This window comes from Betta splendens, chromosome 6 (genome assembly GCF_900634795.4).
Source record: "Betta splendens chromosome 6, fBetSpl5.4, whole genome shotgun sequence".
Classification (NCBI taxonomy): domain Eukaryota; kingdom Metazoa; phylum Chordata; class Actinopteri; order Anabantiformes; family Osphronemidae; genus Betta; species Betta splendens.
The window spans coordinates 8,776,870-8,797,281 of record NC_040886.2 but is presented as its reverse complement, the minus strand read 5'-3'; the positions used below and the strand labels follow the sequence as shown (position 1 = coordinate 8,797,281).

Genomic DNA, 20,412 nt, shown 5'->3' with positions numbered 1-20,412 from the left:
CAACCTGTTGGAAGCCAGAAACCACGGCGCGGAGAGTTTACCGCCGGCACAGAGAAAAATAGCAGTCGGCAACCTTTGGGTGGGTGGCGAGCCGGGGATGCGGCGCGGTAACGCGTGGTCTGGATGAATAATGGAAAACGTGCGCAGCGAGAGGTTTGAACACAAGTCAACACCCGGGATGAAAGAGAGAGTTGCGAATAAACAGACAGACGGATGAATGGAAGCGGCGGCTGCTGCGCGTTGTGATTTTACTCCACGGGGCCGCGCTCCTGCCAGCCAGCGCTACGTAGGACAAAGCACTCCAAGTCCTACAAGTGAGCGGCCCACACCCAGCGGTACCGAGCGTTTAACAGGTAAGTGTTTGCTTCAGTGCCGTCTGAAGGAATCACTAAAGGAGGAGGGAACTGCTGGTGCAGGAGCCAAACCGTCGCTGGCTCGCTGGAGAGGGATTTAAATCATCACATGATTAGAGGTCTGATGCTGAACGGATCCCCGTCGCTGGTGATTTATGCTCGGGAGCGTCGGCGTTGTCATTAATCTATGGCAGCGATGGAGGTTTTGTTGCAGTGATGAAGGTTCCATGCATATATTTAAAATAAAAATGGAGGATTAAAGCAAACTAAAGCTTTGGGAGAAGCTGTACATAATGAAGCAGCTGCAGAGACAGCGGACCTGTGCCGATGCTCATTTGGACTCTCTAGGACCCACTGCATTAGATGTTTTTCTCCGGAAAGCTCGTGTTAGTGGTGCAACTAAAGACGGCCAATCAATTTGTGGTAGCCTGGCTGACTATGAAGGAACTAATGACTTCTGCCACTCCAGTTATCGTCAGCGCAGGTCAGACAAGTGGCATTTGGAACCGCATACAAAAAATAAAAGTGCATTAGTTATTCTGTGCAACAAACTGAAGGTCATCGCTGGAAGGTAGATTTTAGTGTTTGTCAAAAAAAATGCTAAGTAAATAAAAAAGCCCATCACCCACCAGGTACCACTGCTTAGGGAAATCTGGGTCTGTTGGGTCTTCGAAGACGTCCCTCCTCGTCCTTTTCCTCACTACTTGCTGCTCCGTCCACATGACCTGAGGGAAAACCAACACACACACAGTTTACTGTACACACACGCGCCACTGTGCCAACACTAATGCGTCTCATTTCAGAAATTAACGCCGTGTTCCACAGACTCTGGGCCCCAGCTGGGCTCACAAAAGTAATAAGTGGGAAGAGAGGCAGCAACGTGAAGCAGATCTAATTTTCTTTCATTCCTGAGATAGAGCCGGTAAGTGGCTGATGTACATCATGCCACAGTAAGGGCATTTAAAGCCCTGAAGGCTGCTGGGAAACGTAGCGGTTCGTCTGGGGTGGGAGACCGAAACAAGTCCACACAGAGATACAGCTCGGTTTCAGAAGCAGCCCAGATAAACAGACAAACAAACAAACACGCAATAACATCGTACAGAGTCTCTCCACATGCTGGTTGCAACACCCCACTGAGCTCCGAGGCCCATTCAGTTCTGTAAGAACCATCAATGCGTGGTCAGTTGACTCATGTGCGAAATCCAGGCCACATCCGTCACACTTTATAATCTTAATGCACAATGTCGTCTCAAAAAGGAAACACCTGATAAATTAAAGGCAGCGTGTGCGTTTTTGTGAGGTCCTTACTTTGAAGTCGGGAGACACAACCAGTAAATGTCTGTGCAGTGCTTTCCTGCAGATGGAGAGGTACAGCACTATAAATCTTGGACGAGCAAACCAACATTGCTGCCGCGCCTCGATATCATAAAACTTTATGAGATCCAAACAAGGAGTAGTGAACCTGTTAGGAAACAGAGAAAGGCTGATGTAGTGTGAAGCGCCAGACGCATTGCCCTAATACACAATAAACTCTCTTCTAATTAAATAAAAGCAACTATAAATTGAGTTAGTCGAGAAAGTTAAATCACAGCAGAGACATTGTAATTGTGACAAATGCATCATTTGCCGGGTTTCAGTGGAATGAGGCAAAGCTCAAAATCCCACTCTTGATTTGCCTCGATTTGAGAAAAGAAGCTAAGATCCAAAATGTTCTTCACAACGTCTGGCAGATCCTCAAAGTAACACTTGTCTCTCAAGTATCTTAGGTCTTTCTGTCATCACTTGTGGCTGTGATTTCATGATTACGTGCTCTTGGCCTAGATGAAAATGTCCAGAGCTGCTACCTGAGGGGGTGTTTCTCTAACCTAAGCTGGCGATTCCGCCTTAGAAAATGAAGCCATTAACCTTATTCAAGTGACCCTGGACTCATTTCCATTCATCATAATTCATTACTTTCAGAACAGCCCATGACCTGACCGCAGGTCTGCACATTCCAGTTAGAACCAGATGTGTAGATGAAACAGATGATGTGCACACTGTTAACTGTAGAATAAATACTGTAACAGTGCTTTTTGTAAATATGAGAATTTACTAAATATCATTTGAAATTTGCAAATACTTCTCCCCATTATTAAGCTTGATTGCTAGAGTTTAGGGAAAATTAAGCTCTGAGGTCGGAGACAAGGACACATATAGCCAGATAAAGAAGCAATCATCAGGCAGAAACAAGCTCTCCACTTGAGCAATAAAGTATTTGTTCCATCACTTGCTCGGTGTCCTGAGGGTTTTTCTGTTTGATGACTGAGGCGCAGCCACGCTGCTGTTGTAGCGCAGAGACTGGTGAAGGGATGGTCCTATGCCTTAATCTGCCTCCACTGTGTAATGAAATGGAGATGAGATCTTTTAAAGGATAAGTCTGGTAATCTATCCACAAATAATGTTAATTGGGACAAACATGGGACTTCAGTCAGCCTACGACAGATTACACGGCCAAGTTTGTTTTCCGCTTGTTCAACAGCTGTTTGATAAATTGATTGCACTGTCTCCGAGCGGATTTGGCTGCACAGATGGTCCGCGAGATCCGCCTCGGTTTTCGAGCCTGAGCCGAACCCCGGGTTCATTCTACGCGCGTAACGGACGCGCCGTGGGGGGAAAAAGGTGAAGGAGGTGAAGATGGAGGGGGCAAAAATATGGTTAAGTGCACGCATCAAAGCGGAACGCGGAGGTTTGCAGGAAACCGAACACAGCCGGCGCGAAGCAAATGGATTCAATCCAGCAGGGAAGGTGTGGGGTGCGGAGAGGCGACGGCACACAAAGCTTATGCAGATGACACTGTCATCCCGCCACAGCGCGGTTATTCAGGCGCCGGCAATAAGCAGCGTGTTAGCACCGCGGAGCAGAGGCAGGGAGACAATGTGGCTAATGTGAGGCAGAGCAGCTGGATTACAGGGAGGAACCTCTGTAACGAGCTCAGACCCTCGCCCGGACTAATCCAAATCCAACCGTTTTGTGTGTTCTGTTTACTTTGAAGCAGGTGAAGCGGAGCCTTTTAACATTCCGTGGCCGCGGTGACACCCGGCACACGAACCAGAGCGCCGACGCGGTGGTTTTCCGCTGCGGCGCGCTCTGGCAGCGGCCGTGCCCCGCCTGAGGTCTGGTCTACGTTTGGTTGCGTGGGCGGAGGGCGCCTAGAGGCAAACTGTTGCGCCTTCACCACAGGCCGCTGCTGGAAGATCAACTGCCGCGTCAGCGCGAGTTACTGAGCTTCAGACAGTGAGACGAAGCAGCGAGATGAAATCTTTTTCGTCAGGTGTGTCTTTCCTCTCTATCCCTGCTGCCGCCGCTGCTTGCCGGCGCTCTGCGCCTCATTTATCATAGCTGAACGCTACACAGTCTCCTCGCAACAACCACCGGCATCGTCTGAATACCTCGCATTCTCAGCCACTTCTTGGAAACACTTGAGCCTCGTTATTGGTCCGTTCCCTTAATCGCTCCTCGTGATGTGATGCACCCATGTGCTGTGTGAGCCCCGCTGACGTCCTTTGGGCTTGACCCCTGACCCCACGGGCCTCGGCGGATGTGACCGTGTCTCAGGGCTCCTGTCAGCCCACATCAGTCCCCTGTTCAGCCACCTCGGTTAGGACTAAACGCTGGACAGGGGCCTTGGGCTGCACGTTGGCAGGCGTAAACCGCGACAGATGGCCGGCGTCTGTTCTCGCTCTGCAACCGCTCCTTTTTTAGCACAAGCCAGGTAACTCTTAAACTGCTTCAATATAGCTGTGATTACCACCGCCTCTAGTTCAAAAATGGAAAAGACGTGTTGTTGGGTTTGGTGGAAACATTAAAACAGCTAAATTCTGTAAACAAAATATTTTTTTTTAACTTTTCCTACACGTTGAGGCTGTGATTAGCGAGGGATTCCTGCGTTGTTACTGGAACCGTTGTAGCGTTTTTCACACTCAAAGCCTTAGTAGCACTTTTGTTCTTCTCAGTTCAGGTGTGAATAAATGCGGCAAAGCCCACGAACACAGCTCGCAAAAGGTTATGACATTCTAAAGTTTACCACACTAACCTTTATATTTGTCGCACGTTGGGCACCGCACACACACAAACTGAAAGGAAATTAACTTGACTTGAAAGGTATATTTGTCTATACAGCGCTTTCTCTGCATTTCTTATTTGTTCATTCATTCCATATTGTGTAAAGAGGAAAATTAAATTTTATAGCGGTTACATAAAAAAAGAAACTGCTGCTGCTTTCAAAAGACAGAGGAGTAACACTAAATTTCACAGCTAATTACTTTCTTCCTACAGACTGAAGAATAAGATGCATTTTAAAGATATTTAACATTATTTTTACTTCTCCAAGGAGCGAGAGGCAGCCCACGTTGATGTGCAGGTTGGGGTATATTTAGCTGCAATAAAGATTTAAAAGTAGTCTGTCCGTGAAATCCAAGAACATTAAAACACAAATGATGCTCCCTGTACTGCCAGTCCCTGAAATCGTCTGGTTCAAATTTCGACACGGACTCAATGCTGCGCACAGAAAGGAGAGAAGGCAAAGCCATCGTATGCCAGGGACAAATTGGTGGTTTGGCTGTGGGCAGATTCAAATCCAGATGTCCAGGCTTGTTAAGGCTGATCATTCAGGGATGGAACCTGCTCCTGCTTTTGGGTGCGACGCTGACGGATGGCAGCTTCCTGTGTAGTTAACATGAGGGGTACGAGGCTGGAGGAGCGAGGCTGAGCACGGAGACGCCCCAGCTGTTGTGTTGTTTGGGGAGGATTGATTTTTGCATATTTACAGCCGTGCAGTTTCTTGGATTGGTGTAGGGACAGATGGGAGGACCTGCACCGACTGCAAAAGATAGAGTTTGACAAGCTGTCGCTGACGCGGGCATCCGTTCCTCTTGCGATACGCACACCCTCTGCATCTAATCCAATCTGTCTTTTGGCCTTTGGTTGCATGGCTGAGTTGTGTGAGAGCTGACAACAGTCTTACCTGTGGTTCTTGTTGCAGTCTGATGTGCATCCCCTGGTGGCCAGACAAAGCTCTTTTCTCCACAGCGTGATGCCTGAAGTGATAATAATCTCCAAAAACCTGCAGGATCACAGAGAGAGGGGCCTGTTAGGTTCACCTGCAGGTAACACACGCATTACTGCATTTTGGGCTGTGACTATATTTGCCACAGGTGCGAGATTGGACAGTACAGCAAGCGACATGCTGTATAATATGAGAGGCCAGAGTCGTCTTATTACAACTGGGAGGCTGGGGATGAGGATTTTTCCCGGGCTTTGCAGCTTAGGGCTTTCTACACAGCAAACATGTTTTAGTGAGGTTTAATGGCTGCAAGTAACAACATCTTACATTAGTATTCATAGTTGTACGTGTCTATCCTTTAATGAGGCTGCATGCCATTCAACACACACACACACACACACACACACACACACACACACACACACACACACACACACACACACACACACACACACACACACACACACACACACACACACACACAGAGCAAGGCAATCACCCAAAAATGTCTTAACTCTAGATGGACACCATCAAAAATGATTAGCCTCATGTTCCAGTTACTGTGAGGTCACTCTACATCACTATTCCTTGTACCAGTGTGCGTTGCCTCCCACAAGATTTTAACAACAAGTGATTTGGAGACAGCTGTCACTGAACGGGCCTAAAACCTCAGGGAGTGCTTTCTTTTTGTCAGCCTTGCTCTTACGTGACACACAGCGAGGCCTGCGCCTCCCCCTGCTCATGGTCAAGGACGAGTTTGAGAGCGGGCATGGAGTAAATCACATAACGTTAAAAGGAAAAACAGCAAAAAAAAAAAAAAAAAAAAAAAGCAGGGAGGAAAAGGAGCAGCCGAGAAGCAGCCAAGCCACTCTTAGCACGGGTATTCACAGGAGAGAAGCCTCCATTTCATGAGGAAGCATTGCAATCTGTACTGTAGCGCCACCGGGGACTGGCTCACCTTCACGAGCCCAGTGGAGCGGAGGAAGAGGGGAGGAAGGGGGAGGGATGCAGGGTTTGACAGGTCGACCAGGCAGGATGGATGTGTGCGAGGATGGAGAAGAGCAGACGCAGCAGCACGGGAGGCCCTCCCGGGGCCGCCCGCTGCCCGTCGAGCCGACCACACGGAAGCTGAAGCTCTGGGGTCCGGTCCGGCGGCGCTGATGAAAGGCCGGCAGCCTGGTGCCAGACAGCTCAACTTGACTTGACTTGTCAAATATCGCGCGGTACAATGACTTTCACATAGAGTAAGTGAACACACTGTCTTCAATTATGCAAAATATTTATCCTATGAAGCCTGTGTCAGACGCAGCCGAGGGCAGATATGAATAGCTTCGGTGAGGCAGCTTTGCAAAAGTCAAATTGGAAAATAAGCGATCGGCATCAAAACATTTATCGAATTGTTTTTCTGCAGCGTAGTCTAAAACGGGCAGAAGGATAAATGTGATACGACGCCAGAAAACCTGCCTGTGAGCTCACTCCGTGACATCATTAGTTAGATTACACAATCACCGGCTCACTTTGCAGAGGCACGATCCTAATGGAGAAGCCCGAGCCGTGCAAACAGGGAAACGGCCTCTGATTGAGGGAGGCAAGACCGACGTGTGATAAAAGATATGAGTCAAGGAATTAATGAGGCCCACTTTCACACTGATTGCAGGAGAGCACAAAGCTAATTTGCTTCGCCGGGGTGGTTTTTCGATGGGACGGGCCTATGTGCTGGAGAGCCGATGTCCTCATTTGGACCCCCGAGTCGACGGGTCTCAGGAAATTGAAATGGAGATAGAAATGTTGGTGTGGCCCGGCCGCCCATGAGCGCGGCTGAGTCATGCCCCTCCGAAGTCGGAACCGGTATGAATCATATAGCGTGTGTGTGTGTGTGTGTGTGTGTGTGCGTGCGTGCCAGCGATAATAATTGAGAGCAATGCGGGTCATTAGTCACCCTGCCAGCGCGCTCTGAGTCTGCATTAAATGCATACTGCCCTTTACACTGTGCCACTGGTTGATATCCTGCATGGCCCCTGCTTCAGCTGCTTTGCACCAAACTTGCTTTGACGAACTAAAATGGGCCGAGGAGCCGTGCGTTTCTTGACGTGCGTCTCACTAACGACGCCGCCAAAAAGAGCCGTTGCATTTTTTATTCCATGGTGACTTCGAGCTTGAAGGTTTCGGGATTTGGTTGCTTCCAGTGAACAGTGAAAACTCATCTGAGTTTGTATTAGGGAAAAATGTCACCAAGAGTTGAAACTCTGGGTGATTCACAGAGGGACCATCCACAGAGATGCAACACAGACTGAACCCTCTCACCTTTTCACCGTCTTTCCTTGGAGTCCCTCCGAGTTGAAACCTGCACCGGTTTTTAACCTGACGTTATTTATAAAGAGGTTTGTCTAAATTGGGTTCATCTGATGTAAATGTCAAGTATTTCAAGCTTGTGATTCCAGCCACGTTGAACTCATGCGAGTGTGCACTTGTGTGAGACAGACGGATGTGGGAGTTTACACGTCGGTTGAGCTAGAGTGCAACTGACATTAAGATTGCTTATCAAAAGCTTTCCAAGAGCTATGTGAAGCATCAAAGCAGCATCAACTAGTTGCACTCTGATGTTTCACCAGCTCCTCAGCCCACTCACCGCATCAGTGTTTTACTTTGGGTTTCATTCCTCTAATATTCCGTCACCTATCCTGTTTTCTCTACCCACCGCTCGGCGCAACAACGCAACAATGAAAGCGAGGCGGTGTTTACTGCGGCATGCTGTATATCAGGGGTCGTACTCGGATTACTTTCGCTATACTCCGCTGAGGATTCCAAGCTATCTGCTGACGCGATCAGCCGGAGGGGCTGTTAAGACTTCAAGGTGACTGGAAGTAACGTCATCCTGTGTTTCCCCGCGTCTCGTATCCGTCGGTGTCCTGTTCCGGGGCCTCGTGCGGTGGCTGCTTTGGTCTCTAGTCACCTGCGGCCACAGTTGTTCAGTCAATATTGGCCAGGAGGGATTGGCTTCAGATCAGTGGTGCTGAAAAGAGAAATGCAGCGAGCCTCCACTAGCCTGTGACCTAATGGTGGTTCACATTGCTGCGGAAAGTTTAGGCAACTCTCCAACGTTGCGGCTGCATGTGAAACCCGGAGAAAGTTTTCATTCGACTTCTGTCAGACTAGAGGGGATAACATTATCCAGTGCACTTGTTGAGAATTGTGTCTAAAAAGATCTTTTTTTTCAGGATGGTGGAAAAGGCACAATATAATCTAAATTTTTTATTATCACTGAGATAAAACTCTAGAAAAGTCAACAGAGGCTGTAGAGAATCTGGTGGGTACAGTTGACTGGTACAATAAGACACAGTGTTCCAAAACTATATAAAGGCAACCCAATTAAACCAATCAGACAAAACATTACACATCTGACTCTTCACTACATTGGTGCCAAACTGACAGCACAGGCTTGTAGGCGTGTTGCGACGTTAATTTCTGATCCCAACCCGTCCTCCCCTCATCTGAGCCGCATCTTCCATCTTCTGATTGACTGAACACACTGATGCAGGAAATCAGCAGCGGGTTGGGCAGGGATGCCGAAAAAACCCAGCAGGCTGGACCTTGAGGACCAGGGCTGCTCTACTCAGTGTGACTGACAGGCAGAGGAGAGGCTGAGCAGCAGGAATCAAACCGAGCCGGGTTGGTGTAATGGTGCAGCAGAGAGGAGGCTCTAGGGTAACCGGGTAGTCGTAATCAGGGGCGTAGCGCCTGGCGCCGGTTGCTGAATGCACGGAAAGATCGGGCGAGGAAGCCAACAACACATAAATAATTCAGGTAGTTTTCCCAACTGTTTAATTCGGTTCAGTTTTTATACTGTGGAGTTCGAATCTAAAAAAACTACTGTATGTGTGTCATAATTACGCAGCAACGGAGAAAACTCCAAAGAGGTCAGGAACTTTCAAGCACCGCCACCGCCACCACCACCACCACCACGCTGGTGTCGACCGACCTTTGGTTGAGGAAAGACGCCTCAATGTGGCAAAGCGTCCAGAGGCAAATCCATCTTTTTGGGATTGGTGTCAATCAAAGCAGAACTCGAGGAAACATAACACGGCAAATAATGAGCGCGCCAATTTAAAATTACACCGACCTTAATGGTCGAGGCCACATTAGGCGGCTGAATGTGTCCGAGACGCACCGAAATAAACAAAATGCTCTTTGGCTCTCGTTGTACAATAGGAAAGCAATCAGAAGCGGCTTCTGTTGCACATCTGAGGCAAAAATGTCAGCACACAGCAGAGCTCATTGATTACCACACAACCCACCCTTTCTCCACTCCTGCTTCTCCCTTTTATATGTTGCCTTAGCTTTTATTCGTGTTGCTTAGTCACACAAAACGCACATCAATCCAAAACCCTACAGAAATAGACCCTCTTTGCTGCTTACGCTTTATACACACACACAGCAGATGATAAACTAGAAGGAAACAGTCATTGTTGGTGTCCACTGAGGCGCTGGGCCGCTGTGTTCTGGACTAATTACAGCTGAAACTCCAGGGCTCCACTTAGTGTGAGAAGCTCATTATTTTAGTCTAAAACACAGGCTAATTGAGTGTTTTCAAATAAAAGGTAATTATTTGTTTGCATCTTAGCTCTAATTTTGCAAGTCGGCCGCCTCCATTCACCAGCTCCGGGGACTAGTTGTCTTGGGAAAAACCGAGCCACAATAACAGTTTTTGCTAATTACGTGGCTCAATGGCAAAGACTTGGCAAACTATTTGGGAAGACGTCCTCGCAGCTGCAGCGCAGCAACAAGACAGAGGCGACATGAAAGGTGCGAAAACCGGATAAACTCACTTAAATAAAGACCAAAGGAGAGTTATTCACGCAGTTACAGGGACGGCACAAAGGCATTAAGGCAAAGAGATTGTGTGTTATGGCTCGTCCAGCTATTCTGGGAGTGTAAAACACGGCTGCTTATGAAATAAGTGATGGGAAATGAAAGCGAGGCAAGAGAAAGAAACACATCACAGAAGATCAGATAACTGGAGAAGGTGGAAAACTCTGCATAAAACCGACGTCAAGAGAGATGTGTCGCAAAGGACGCCGGAGGCACAGACTCCTACTGAAGCCTGGCCTTTGGCTAATATTACCATAAAACTAGCCTGGAACACGTCCGCCACCATAGGCCTACTGTAAACCCAATCAGTGACCACCTCCCCGTCCATGATCGCATGGCGAAATAAAACATGCTCCATTTACACCGTATCTCTTGCTTTGATGCAGTAACTTCGCTGTTAGATTAGGGCAGAAAATTAAACGGCCCCGCTGTATGAAGCCGGTGCGTTGGGTGCAGGCATAAAAGTGGCATTCCTGATGTAGCTTATCTGTGCTGTGTGATTCCTCAAAGAACAGATAAGAAACTGAGCGGGGGACTTAACTATAAAACTCGCACACACGCACGCACGCACACACACGCACACACACACGCACACACACACACACACACACACACACACACACACACACACACACACACACACACACACACACACACACACACACACACACACACACACACACACACACAAGAAAGGCTTCATCATCACTCAGCCAAAGCTTGCTCAGAGTGCCACTGATACACTGGCCTGCAACCCCGAACTCACAAACAGCGACGTTCGGAGCAGCTGGCACATCTGCACACACACATGCGCACACACACACACACACACTTTGAGCTATGGCCTTGAGACAGGTAGACTAAGGCAGATAAAAGTGTGTGACGTGGCTGTGTGAGAGTGAGCGAGAGAGAGGAGAGAGAGACTCCTCCACCACTCTCTGCCTCTTTAATTTGAGTTGGATCCCACTAGGCTCATTCTACTGTAATATCTAAAAGCCCTGTAATGGTTGCTAACCAAATTAGTAAATGCCTAACTTTAACTACGCTTCCCCAGAGCACTGAATATTCATGGAATCGAGACAGAGTTGGATCCACCGCTTGTTCCGGAGCTGCAGCACGGCACCGGGGCTGCGTTGCCCTTGTGCTTGTATTATCAGTAACCACACTGTTAACCTGCTCTGATGTCACAGAGCAGTGGCCTGACAAGCCCAGAGGAGGAAGCCAGGCCGCTGTTAGCATTCACTAAGAAGGATGTTGAGACAAAGAGGAAAGCAGGAGGGAAACGCGGGACAAAGGATGAATTCGCACGCTCATCACTAAAAGCGCTGTCGCGAAGAACCTTCTCCTAAGAACGACCGAGACGGAGATTCGGGCCCACAAGGAGGGAAAGGGAGCAAGCAGCCCTTTTTGAACAGGATAAGTGCGCCTTAGATCTAAAGGAAGGAAACAAATGCACCAGCGTGTTGAGTGTATCCCAAAAAAAAATAATAATAAAACAGGCTAAGCAATGAAGCGTAGCGTTATGCAAATGACGGAGAGGGCAAAGAAAATCCTGCTGGAGAATGAATTACAAAGAAAAACGGCTAAATATCTCCTGGAACACGGAGCCTATTGCAGTGTTGGTATTCAAAGATGCAGGTACAGCCTGTGCTGCTGGCCTTTAGCTCATGCCTGGAGGCTGCATGTCACCCTGATTCCCATGTCATACAATTTAAAAGGTATTGTGATCTGAAGTGAAAAGCTCACATACGCTGCACTTAACACTAAAAAAAAACCTCTGCTTTTCTGCCACTTATTAATGCTGATATATAACTTAGTCTCAACACTTTACCAAGGCTTTAAACACCTGCTGCTTCTTCGTGCAGTAACTCCAGTACATAAAGCACAAGGGTCGTCCTATTGATCTGTCACAGACTCAAAATCGGTAACTCGGGGAGAAGCAGTGATGGACCGGCGAAACCAAAATGTGCAGAACGTCCTCCGCTTGCTATGTGCCCTTCACTTCAAGGGCTCGGCTCGGGAAAATGGAAGCTGTCGGCACTTTCCGACACGAGGCGAGGAGATGCAACCCGGCTCCATAAAGCCAACCCCCCCCCCCGGAGCCCCGGAGAGAAGAACCGTCAGACGCCTTCGCCTAAACCTGGCGAGTCGCGGAGGAAACAACACCCTCGCGCCTCCGCCTGCGTGCCGGGGTCAGTCCAGAGACTAGTCCGACCCGCCGCTGTCCCCTCCGGTTCCCTCCGCAGACACCGGCCCGCTGAGATGCTCTGGGATTCTCCGGCGCTGCTGGATTATTCATCTGTGAAGAATAACCCCCCCCTCCACACACACACATCACCTATGCTGAATTCTCTAGTCCCAGGACAGTCTCTGTCAGGCTCTGTCACCCTAGTTTTCTGGGAGCTGAAGTAAATAGATTCCACTTCCACTTCCATTCATCTCTTGTCAGTTTAATTCCTTTATTCTCTGTGTGTTTCTCTCACCCCCCAGTGACTCCTCTTCTGGTTTCTCCTATTAATACTGACACGTTCCGTGCTTAAATTTTATTCTCCTTCTCGTGTGGAGACCGTTATTAAAACCATCCGCGCCTTCGGAGGCGCTCACTGTAAACTGGGTATAAACCCTGACAGATTAAGGCATGTGGACATATCGCCAATGACCGCATGTTTTTACAGGACCCTGAGCTGTGCCCAGTCCAGGAAGTAAAGTGTTCTATATTTGTAGTATTTCCCCGAGGTGCTATAAAATGGTGTTATAATAATCCTACCAGCAGTAAGTCAAACATACAGGACTGCAGGTGTGTTTCAAGATTGGAAAGTCAGGGGCACACCGCAATCTGGGTGTCAAGATTAAGTCCAGGCTCTACCTGCTGAGATAGCATCAAAAATAAGACGTCCACGCATCCCTCCATCTGCTGGAATTCTGTAAAGGATGGAGGCACAGTCCACACCGTAACAACCTTTCCAGGAACTACACCAAGCCCGTTTTCCACGTTTCGTGGAACACTACCCAAGGAGAACGCTAACAATGTGGTTTTAAACACCCGTAATTCCCTACTTTCAATTTGAAAACCTCTGACTAAAACTGATGTTTTATTGCCAGTAAATGCTGCTGCACTCGGAATGCGTGGTGACTGCCAGACATGCAGTACCTCTATAAATGTGCTTCATCTTAAAAAAATACATATACAGACCTGAACCCATTTGGGCTACAGAATTTTGCACACATAGGTTCAAGGCTCAGAATCTAACTTTTCATCTTCCACAGTCCCCCTGCCTCATTTGCACTTACAGTACTGTACAACCTGGATGTGGAGAGCTGGCGATTGGCTGACTGTTGTTGATAAGTTTATAAAGTCATGTCTGCTTAAGAGTTAGAAGCTATAGTACAACTCAATGCGAAAAACCCATGTGATGCAAGGCCGTGACATTTCATCTAAACACTACATGTGATGAGTAGAGGCAAGGACGAACGAACTAAATGATTAAAGGTGAAACACGAGGTGAAGGAGCAGCAGAATTTAAAGAGGCTGAAAAATTATTGAGTAAAGCAGAGATTTTTCTTCATGATTCGGGAAGATATAAGCAAAATAAAGCGTACAGGGCACATTTAAACAGCCGGACCAGGCATTCACATCGACTGTGGTGGGTTTATATTTGTGTGGCAGCGCTTAAAATATTAGAGAACATACCACTTATTAGAAAAGACTCGTGTGCAAGGTCCCATGATAGGCTTCATAACAATGATAAACGGCTACAGCAGTCTCCTAAGCTGCATCATATGACTAGAACAGGCAGGACTGGAGCTGCAAACCCTTCTAGGCATGTTCTAAACGTCCTCTCGTCAAACTCATAATTCTACATAAAGAACATTTTGTAGACGGCGTTGAGGTGTTTAGTTTTCTCTCACACAACCAACCAACAACAACAACGCAGCTATTAACAGGATAAGAGCTGCTTCAGACGGCCTCCGTGCGCATCTTAGAACCACAGTCCTCACACGAGAATGAGTTCAGTGAGGCCATTAGAGGACGCCGCGTAGGAATGATCTGCTTTGGTGAGTAATACCTCAGTGGCACAACGCGTACGATCACTTCTACTGTACGACGTGCGACACAGGATCGCCTGCAGCCTCCATTGTCGTCGTAATGCAGCACAGATGGAGGCCAGATGCATGATGGGGGGATAGAGGGGGTTACAATAGCTACCAGCGTACACAAATAGTACGTATGAATAATGCAGGCGTCTTTCCCCTTACAGAAGTTTATAGAGCTCGCTATCGTACCTCTTAATTAGGAGCCACTAAAGCAAGCAGTGCATTACTCCTCAGCAAAACCCCGAAATATATACTGATAAACCTAAGAGTCTTGTATCGCAGATAAGGGAACAGTTTCACATGGCTTTGGTGCAGAGGTACAGGCGATCTGCATGACAGAAAAGGGTCTCGTGAGCCATGAGGTTTCTGCATTTGATAAACAAATCATGTGAGTCCTTCCCTCCAGGACAAGCCCAACAAACTATAAATAACAGCCACGCACTCCATGAGGGTGGACTTGAACCAAAAGGTCCTTGCTAAGTTCTGGATCAACGGCTCCATTCTTTCACGTCCACTTTGTTTTACAGAAAACACCTTGAAGGGACCTTGCATCATTGCCGTGGTGGAGAAAAGCGCTCATCCGGCACCGCGCTCCGTCTCCGCCGACCAGGAATTCTAACGAGAGAATCAGGACGGCAGCAAACGCTGCTTAAGTACCCCGCGTTCGTTCTCGCCTGTGAACGCTATTATTTCCACGTGACGGACACTCTGTGCATTATTCAGGCTGAGCGCGATCGGGCCGTGTTCGCTACACACTGCTCCCACCCCCGGGTGAAGGGCTGCACGGCACCCACACAACCCCGGACCCCATCAGACCGACGCTCTAATGGCTCCACATGGATCATTAGCCACAAATTGCAAAAATTGCTCAGACTGTGATTCAAAAAACAAGAAGTCTACATAAATAAAATATAAGAGTCCAGTCACTGGACCATGTTAGTGTCTTGTCTAGACATAGAGTAACTAATGGTCTTCATGTATACATAATCTATGTATGATGTCCACTATAAACCAGTCAGGAAGCCCATCTGCTTTGTTATGCCACTATCATTCTGTCCTGTCTCTTGCTATATCACATCATCCTGCCATTGATCAAGTGCCATGCTCCAGAGAGGGCACCTCTTGTATCACTCGCCTCACAGACCTTTTACTTCCTTATTCTCCTTTTCCTCAAAAGGTCACATCTTTGCTTTCATGGGAGCACAAAGTACGTGTTGCTCTAAACAACCCATTCTTGCATCATATCGCTCTTGCAGATGGTTCTTTAGGATAGGGAGAAAAAATGGCTTATGGATCACGGGACCAAGAAATGTACGATAATAAATCTTGAGGAAATCCCTGCTGGCTGATTACAGATTTCCTTGGATTTGTCTTTTACTTGTTAATGGTAAATAAATTCATTCTTCTTTCTTTTCCAGACAGTTTCTGATATACAGCAACAGGAGAGGCATTTGTATGCTCCCACAGCGAAGTAGCACTGAATTGAATGTCAATGACTTTTTGCTTCTCTATCATTAAACCCCCCGAAGTTAAATTAGAAGGGATGATATGCTGCTCCTTGCTTTAGGCAACGGTCTCCCGTGACACGCCGTAAAAAATCCCAACTAACAGGCACAGTAGACGCCCGTAGTTAAAATGGTCTGAGTGGTAACCCACATTTCTTCTGGAGCAATTGTGAAGTTGGATGACTCATTTGGCTCCGACATATTAAAGTTGAGCTGATAATTTGTGTCATCCAGTGAACTTGATGTCCATTGACCATGAAGCGGTTTCCGAGGCGATACTTGTGGAGGCTCCATGCCATTAAGTAGAATTAGCCCACTGGCATCAGACTGAAACTAGTAGAGCAATGGATTTCTGAAACCAGGGGTAAAATACATTTTTAACTAGCATATTTCATCACTCCTGTGGGGGTTTTAATCAATAGCTTCTCAAATTAAAAGAAAACTCATATTGAATGCAGTGCAGACATTCAATCATAAAACACATTGAAATTCTGTTCATAATTCTCTTTAATCACAATTAACTAAAGAAGTTCTGATTTACTCTTCATGGGGCTTTAGGATATTAATGCAAAATTGATTAGTTGCATGTTTTAAAAAAAATAATACCGCACATTATATTGGAGTCCAACAGGATATGAAATTCAAAAACAACCTATAACAGAATACAGTAGGCTGTGAGTTACCCAGAAATATGAGACGTTTCATGAAAACCGACAGAGTCTGGCCGCACAGCAGAACAAACTAATAACATCTTAATAACGTGTCTCCTCAGTCACAGTCAAATTACTTATTGCTTTTACACTTGCTGCCTTCGCTATATCGGGCTGTGGTGGATGTAGAATAAACGGAGGCGTCGCACCGGCCTCCCTGTAGAATGTAATACTGGCTGAGAACTAATCTGATCTTTCACTTGCACCTCTGGCTAACAATTCCCCCAATATCGTTTTATTTCTAATTCCTATTTTCATTTATAACCACCTCGGTACCCACACATATTAAACTCCTAATATTATTCTCTGAAAGCGAGGACTGGGACCCTGGCACCAAAAAAAAAAAACGGAAGGCAGGAGAATGGAAACGTCCTTTGATTTTTACTATGTTTACCCCGGGAAGAAAATCGTGGCTGAGCAGTGACTAAGCCACAGGCTGAGGCGGATAAGCTAACCTCTTAGCCCGTACTGCTTGAACAATCCTGGGTTTTTTGGCATACAGGAGTGGAGGTTATTCCCCGCGTGGCGAGCCCAGGGCTGACTCAAGGTTTGTGTGCGTTTGTGAGCATAAGCAATGAGCTCCCAGACTCTGAAACCACTGCAGGATAGCAGGAATGCTTGTGTTGATTGCTGGCTTGACAGGAGTTCAAAATTAATTATTCAACCTAATCCCCCCCCAGGAGGGATTATTCTTATTAGTACAAATTAATTGAATAATTGAGTAACAGTTTATTTTTTTATTTTTGAACCAAGGGTTGCTGCACTATGAGCAGCGGTCTCAACATAAAGACTGCTGACAGCGGCAGCGACACTCATGGGGTGAGAGACCGCGGTGGCGGTGCTGGTTTACAGTTTCAGTCCTGGCAAAGCTCTAGGTCATTTGTTATGTCCGTTTTATTGCAGGTCAAAGCGTTTCACATCGATTATTCCTGAAGAGTCATTTTCTCCTGGTGGATCAATGCCTTGGCGTGATTCATAACTGAGCCGGTGCCAACAAATGGATCTTTGTTACAAGCAATACAGAGACCCTGCTTCCGTAAACGGGGAGCTGTCTGTAGACGTCTGAGGTGATGGGTTTCACAAGCCCGAGCTGCTGCAGCAAAACATTTTTGACTGCAAGTCACGCAGCTCGTGTTTTAACTGTTGTGCTCTGTGGCGGCTCTGTCACACAAATAATACGTGAGGTACAGTATACCCGCATGCAGCGCCTACAGGCTCCCGGACAGAAACGTTTGCTCACGACAAAAAAAGGTGCAACTTGCAAGAGTTGAGAAGAATATTTACGTAGTAGAATCTCAGAAAACATCTGAAAAGGAGGTTAATGGATTACAAAAGTCAAGTTCCATCCTGGACTTACTCAAGCCACCCGGAGTCAATAATGGGCAGATTGTGAATGTGAGTAGTTTTAAAAAGCCTCCCCTGAAGAGAGGAGACCCGAATAAAGGCAGACAGTCCACACGCATGGCTGCTTCCATATCTCAGAGGAACAGAGAGCAGACTTTGATAGACTTAATCCTTTTCCACACACACTTGATCAATACCGTCTGGTTTTAAAGTCATCCAGCCACCTATTCCACTATAACAACAACCTCCTCTCTAGCCATCTATCTGTCCAAAGGCTGGATGGAAACTTGTTACTAGAGTGCTGCTGTTTGCGTTGGACCAAACCAGAGTCGGCGCTTTATAGGTCAAACATGCTTGCGTTATAAAACACAGTTTTCAGTACCTTTTCAGTAATATTTTTGCAGATCTCTGGCACCGCACCAGCCCGTTTATAGGAGACATTTTTGGAAACAGCTAAAAAGGTCCGTGACTGTGGGCTTCACATAATGAAGTGGTGCATTTAAATGAGAAACAACTCTGGGATGAGAAGGTGCACTCGATTCAGAGAAGCAACTGGAGCCCTGACATGAAGCAGATGCTGAGGGAAAAAGAAAAGGAGCAGAGGACGCCTGTAAGACGACTGTAGAAGGTGAAAAGCTTCAATGAAAAAAAAAAAAAAGATGGAAGAAGTCATGAGATTAAATGGGTTCAAATAGCAAAAAGGTCCCCAAAAGTAAATAAGAGGACTGAAAAGCAAATATTCCTACTGGATTCTACACAACATTACGGTCAAATGCCTCAAACACCTTTAACAAAAATAAATAAATGTACTAAACCTCTGCAGATAATATATTTATTGCCTGAACGCTCTCAAAGAAGGAAAGGTAAATAAATAGAAGGTATAAAACAAAAAGAAGCATGCAAAAAAAAGCCCCCTCTCAACAATGGGAGTCAATCTGCTGGAAATTATACTCTGGTAATTTTCTCCATGGCAACCTGATGCCGAAACAGGCTGCAGACTGGTGAGGCAGTGGGCAGGCAGCCACAGGCTTTGCAGAAGGGTTGTGAAGAGTGAGCAGGAGCACCAGGTTGCCCCAGAGCCCAAGCCTGACGGAAGCATCACACAGCCAAACGCATGGATGACACAGTGGAGGAATGGAACGTTAACAGTTACAAAGCTCCAGATTTAAAGAGAAGTGTAATGTGTAGTAACGAAACACTGTACTTCTTATTATAAACACAATTCAATATTGATACAGCATTATTTCAACATTTATGTTTCTTTCTATTATATTTCCTTTGATTTGAGTATTTTTCATGTTTTCAAGATCTGGCGTCATTAATGTATGTTTACATACTTTTACAAGTAAAATCTCAGGTCAATATTTCAGAAGACTTGATAAAAAAGCATTTTCTTGCTGCTAAGATAAAGATATGGCTTGAAAGAAATAATCAAGCCATTATAAAGAAGAGAGATTACTTTTTTCTTTTCAGTTATCTTTTATTATTCCAGGTTTCACTATTAATGGACCAAAAGCAATGAAGCCAAGCAGTTTGGAAAAAGTGAGCTGACAAAACTCAAGCTGTAAAATGACCATTCAGTGTTATTTGGAATTTGAAAAGGTACCGTGCGACTCAAATTCAGAAGTGTAGCACAAAAATATTCTAGTGGTGCTGCTGTAATGAATACGAACTCTCTTTAAATGGTGTCTTTCAAAATAAAACTACTTATATTAAAATAAATGTGCCACTAGTGGTTTAGAGAAGTGACAAGTTGCCCTATAGGCCACGATGTGTGGTTGGAACACTACAACCAATAAGGCGGAAAAGCTGGCAAGAAACGAGCATGAAAGCAAGAACAAAGAGGATGTTTATGACTGAATATGGGGCATCGTGCTCTTGAAATGAGTGAGGTTGGGGGAAAATCACTTCTTGCAGCTTAATGAAACTGGAAAGGAGACAGTGTTGTGAGGGCATGAGTCAATAAATGCATATACTGTATAGCAATATTTTGAATTAATAATGACGAATAAATTAGCAGGATAATCCCACAAGTCAAAAACAAGTTGATGATGTAAACACGCTGAAAGCAATGCTGCATATGGTTCAGCAGAGATAACTCTATTTAGCAAACGTCAAAATAAAGTATGTGTGCGCTATGATGTTTGCTTGTTGCTGCACAACAGGTTCTTTACTCGACATTATTTTTCTACTGTAACATGGCACAATTTTTGCATTAGGACCAGTAACACCCCCCAAATAAATGAATGAAAATCTGAATATCAATGTTTGTTTACGTTAAAGATAAGACAGAGACTCAGGTGAGACTCTGAGACTGCAGTGAGAAGAAATATTCACCTATGGAAAAAAAGAACAAGGGGAAAAAAGAAAAACAAATGACTGCAACTGCATTGAAAAAAAAATCTGGTTCCTGCTGACAGGATCCTAATCCTTCTTAAAATAATCGCATGGTGCCATTATAATATATTATCACCTCTGTAGACTTTTTCTATTGA

At 46.1% G+C, this 20,412-nt stretch overlaps 1 protein-coding gene across 10 annotated transcripts in view; it reads right to left on the bottom strand.

Annotated features, from left to right (window-relative positions):
• furinb (furin (paired basic amino acid cleaving enzyme) b) overlaps positions 1-20,412 on the bottom strand; it is a 54,624-nt gene that overhangs the window by 24,733 nt on the left and 9,479 nt on the right. For 6 of the 10 annotated variants that reach the window (XM_029153119.3, XM_029153118.2, XM_055509918.1 and 3 more), the window contains exons 3-5: positions 5,356-5,454; positions 1,662-1,815; positions 983-1,078 (exon numbers count right to left, since the gene is read on the bottom strand). In XM_029153119.3, coding sequence (XP_029008952.1) covers positions 983-1,078; positions 1,662-1,815; positions 5,356-5,454 — 349 coding nt within the window. The remainder of the gene's footprint in view (positions 1-982; positions 1,079-1,661; positions 1,816-5,355; positions 5,455-20,412) is intronic. The other 4 variants (XM_029153126.2, XM_029153124.3, XM_055509919.1 and 1 more) reach the window with 1 other exon arrangement.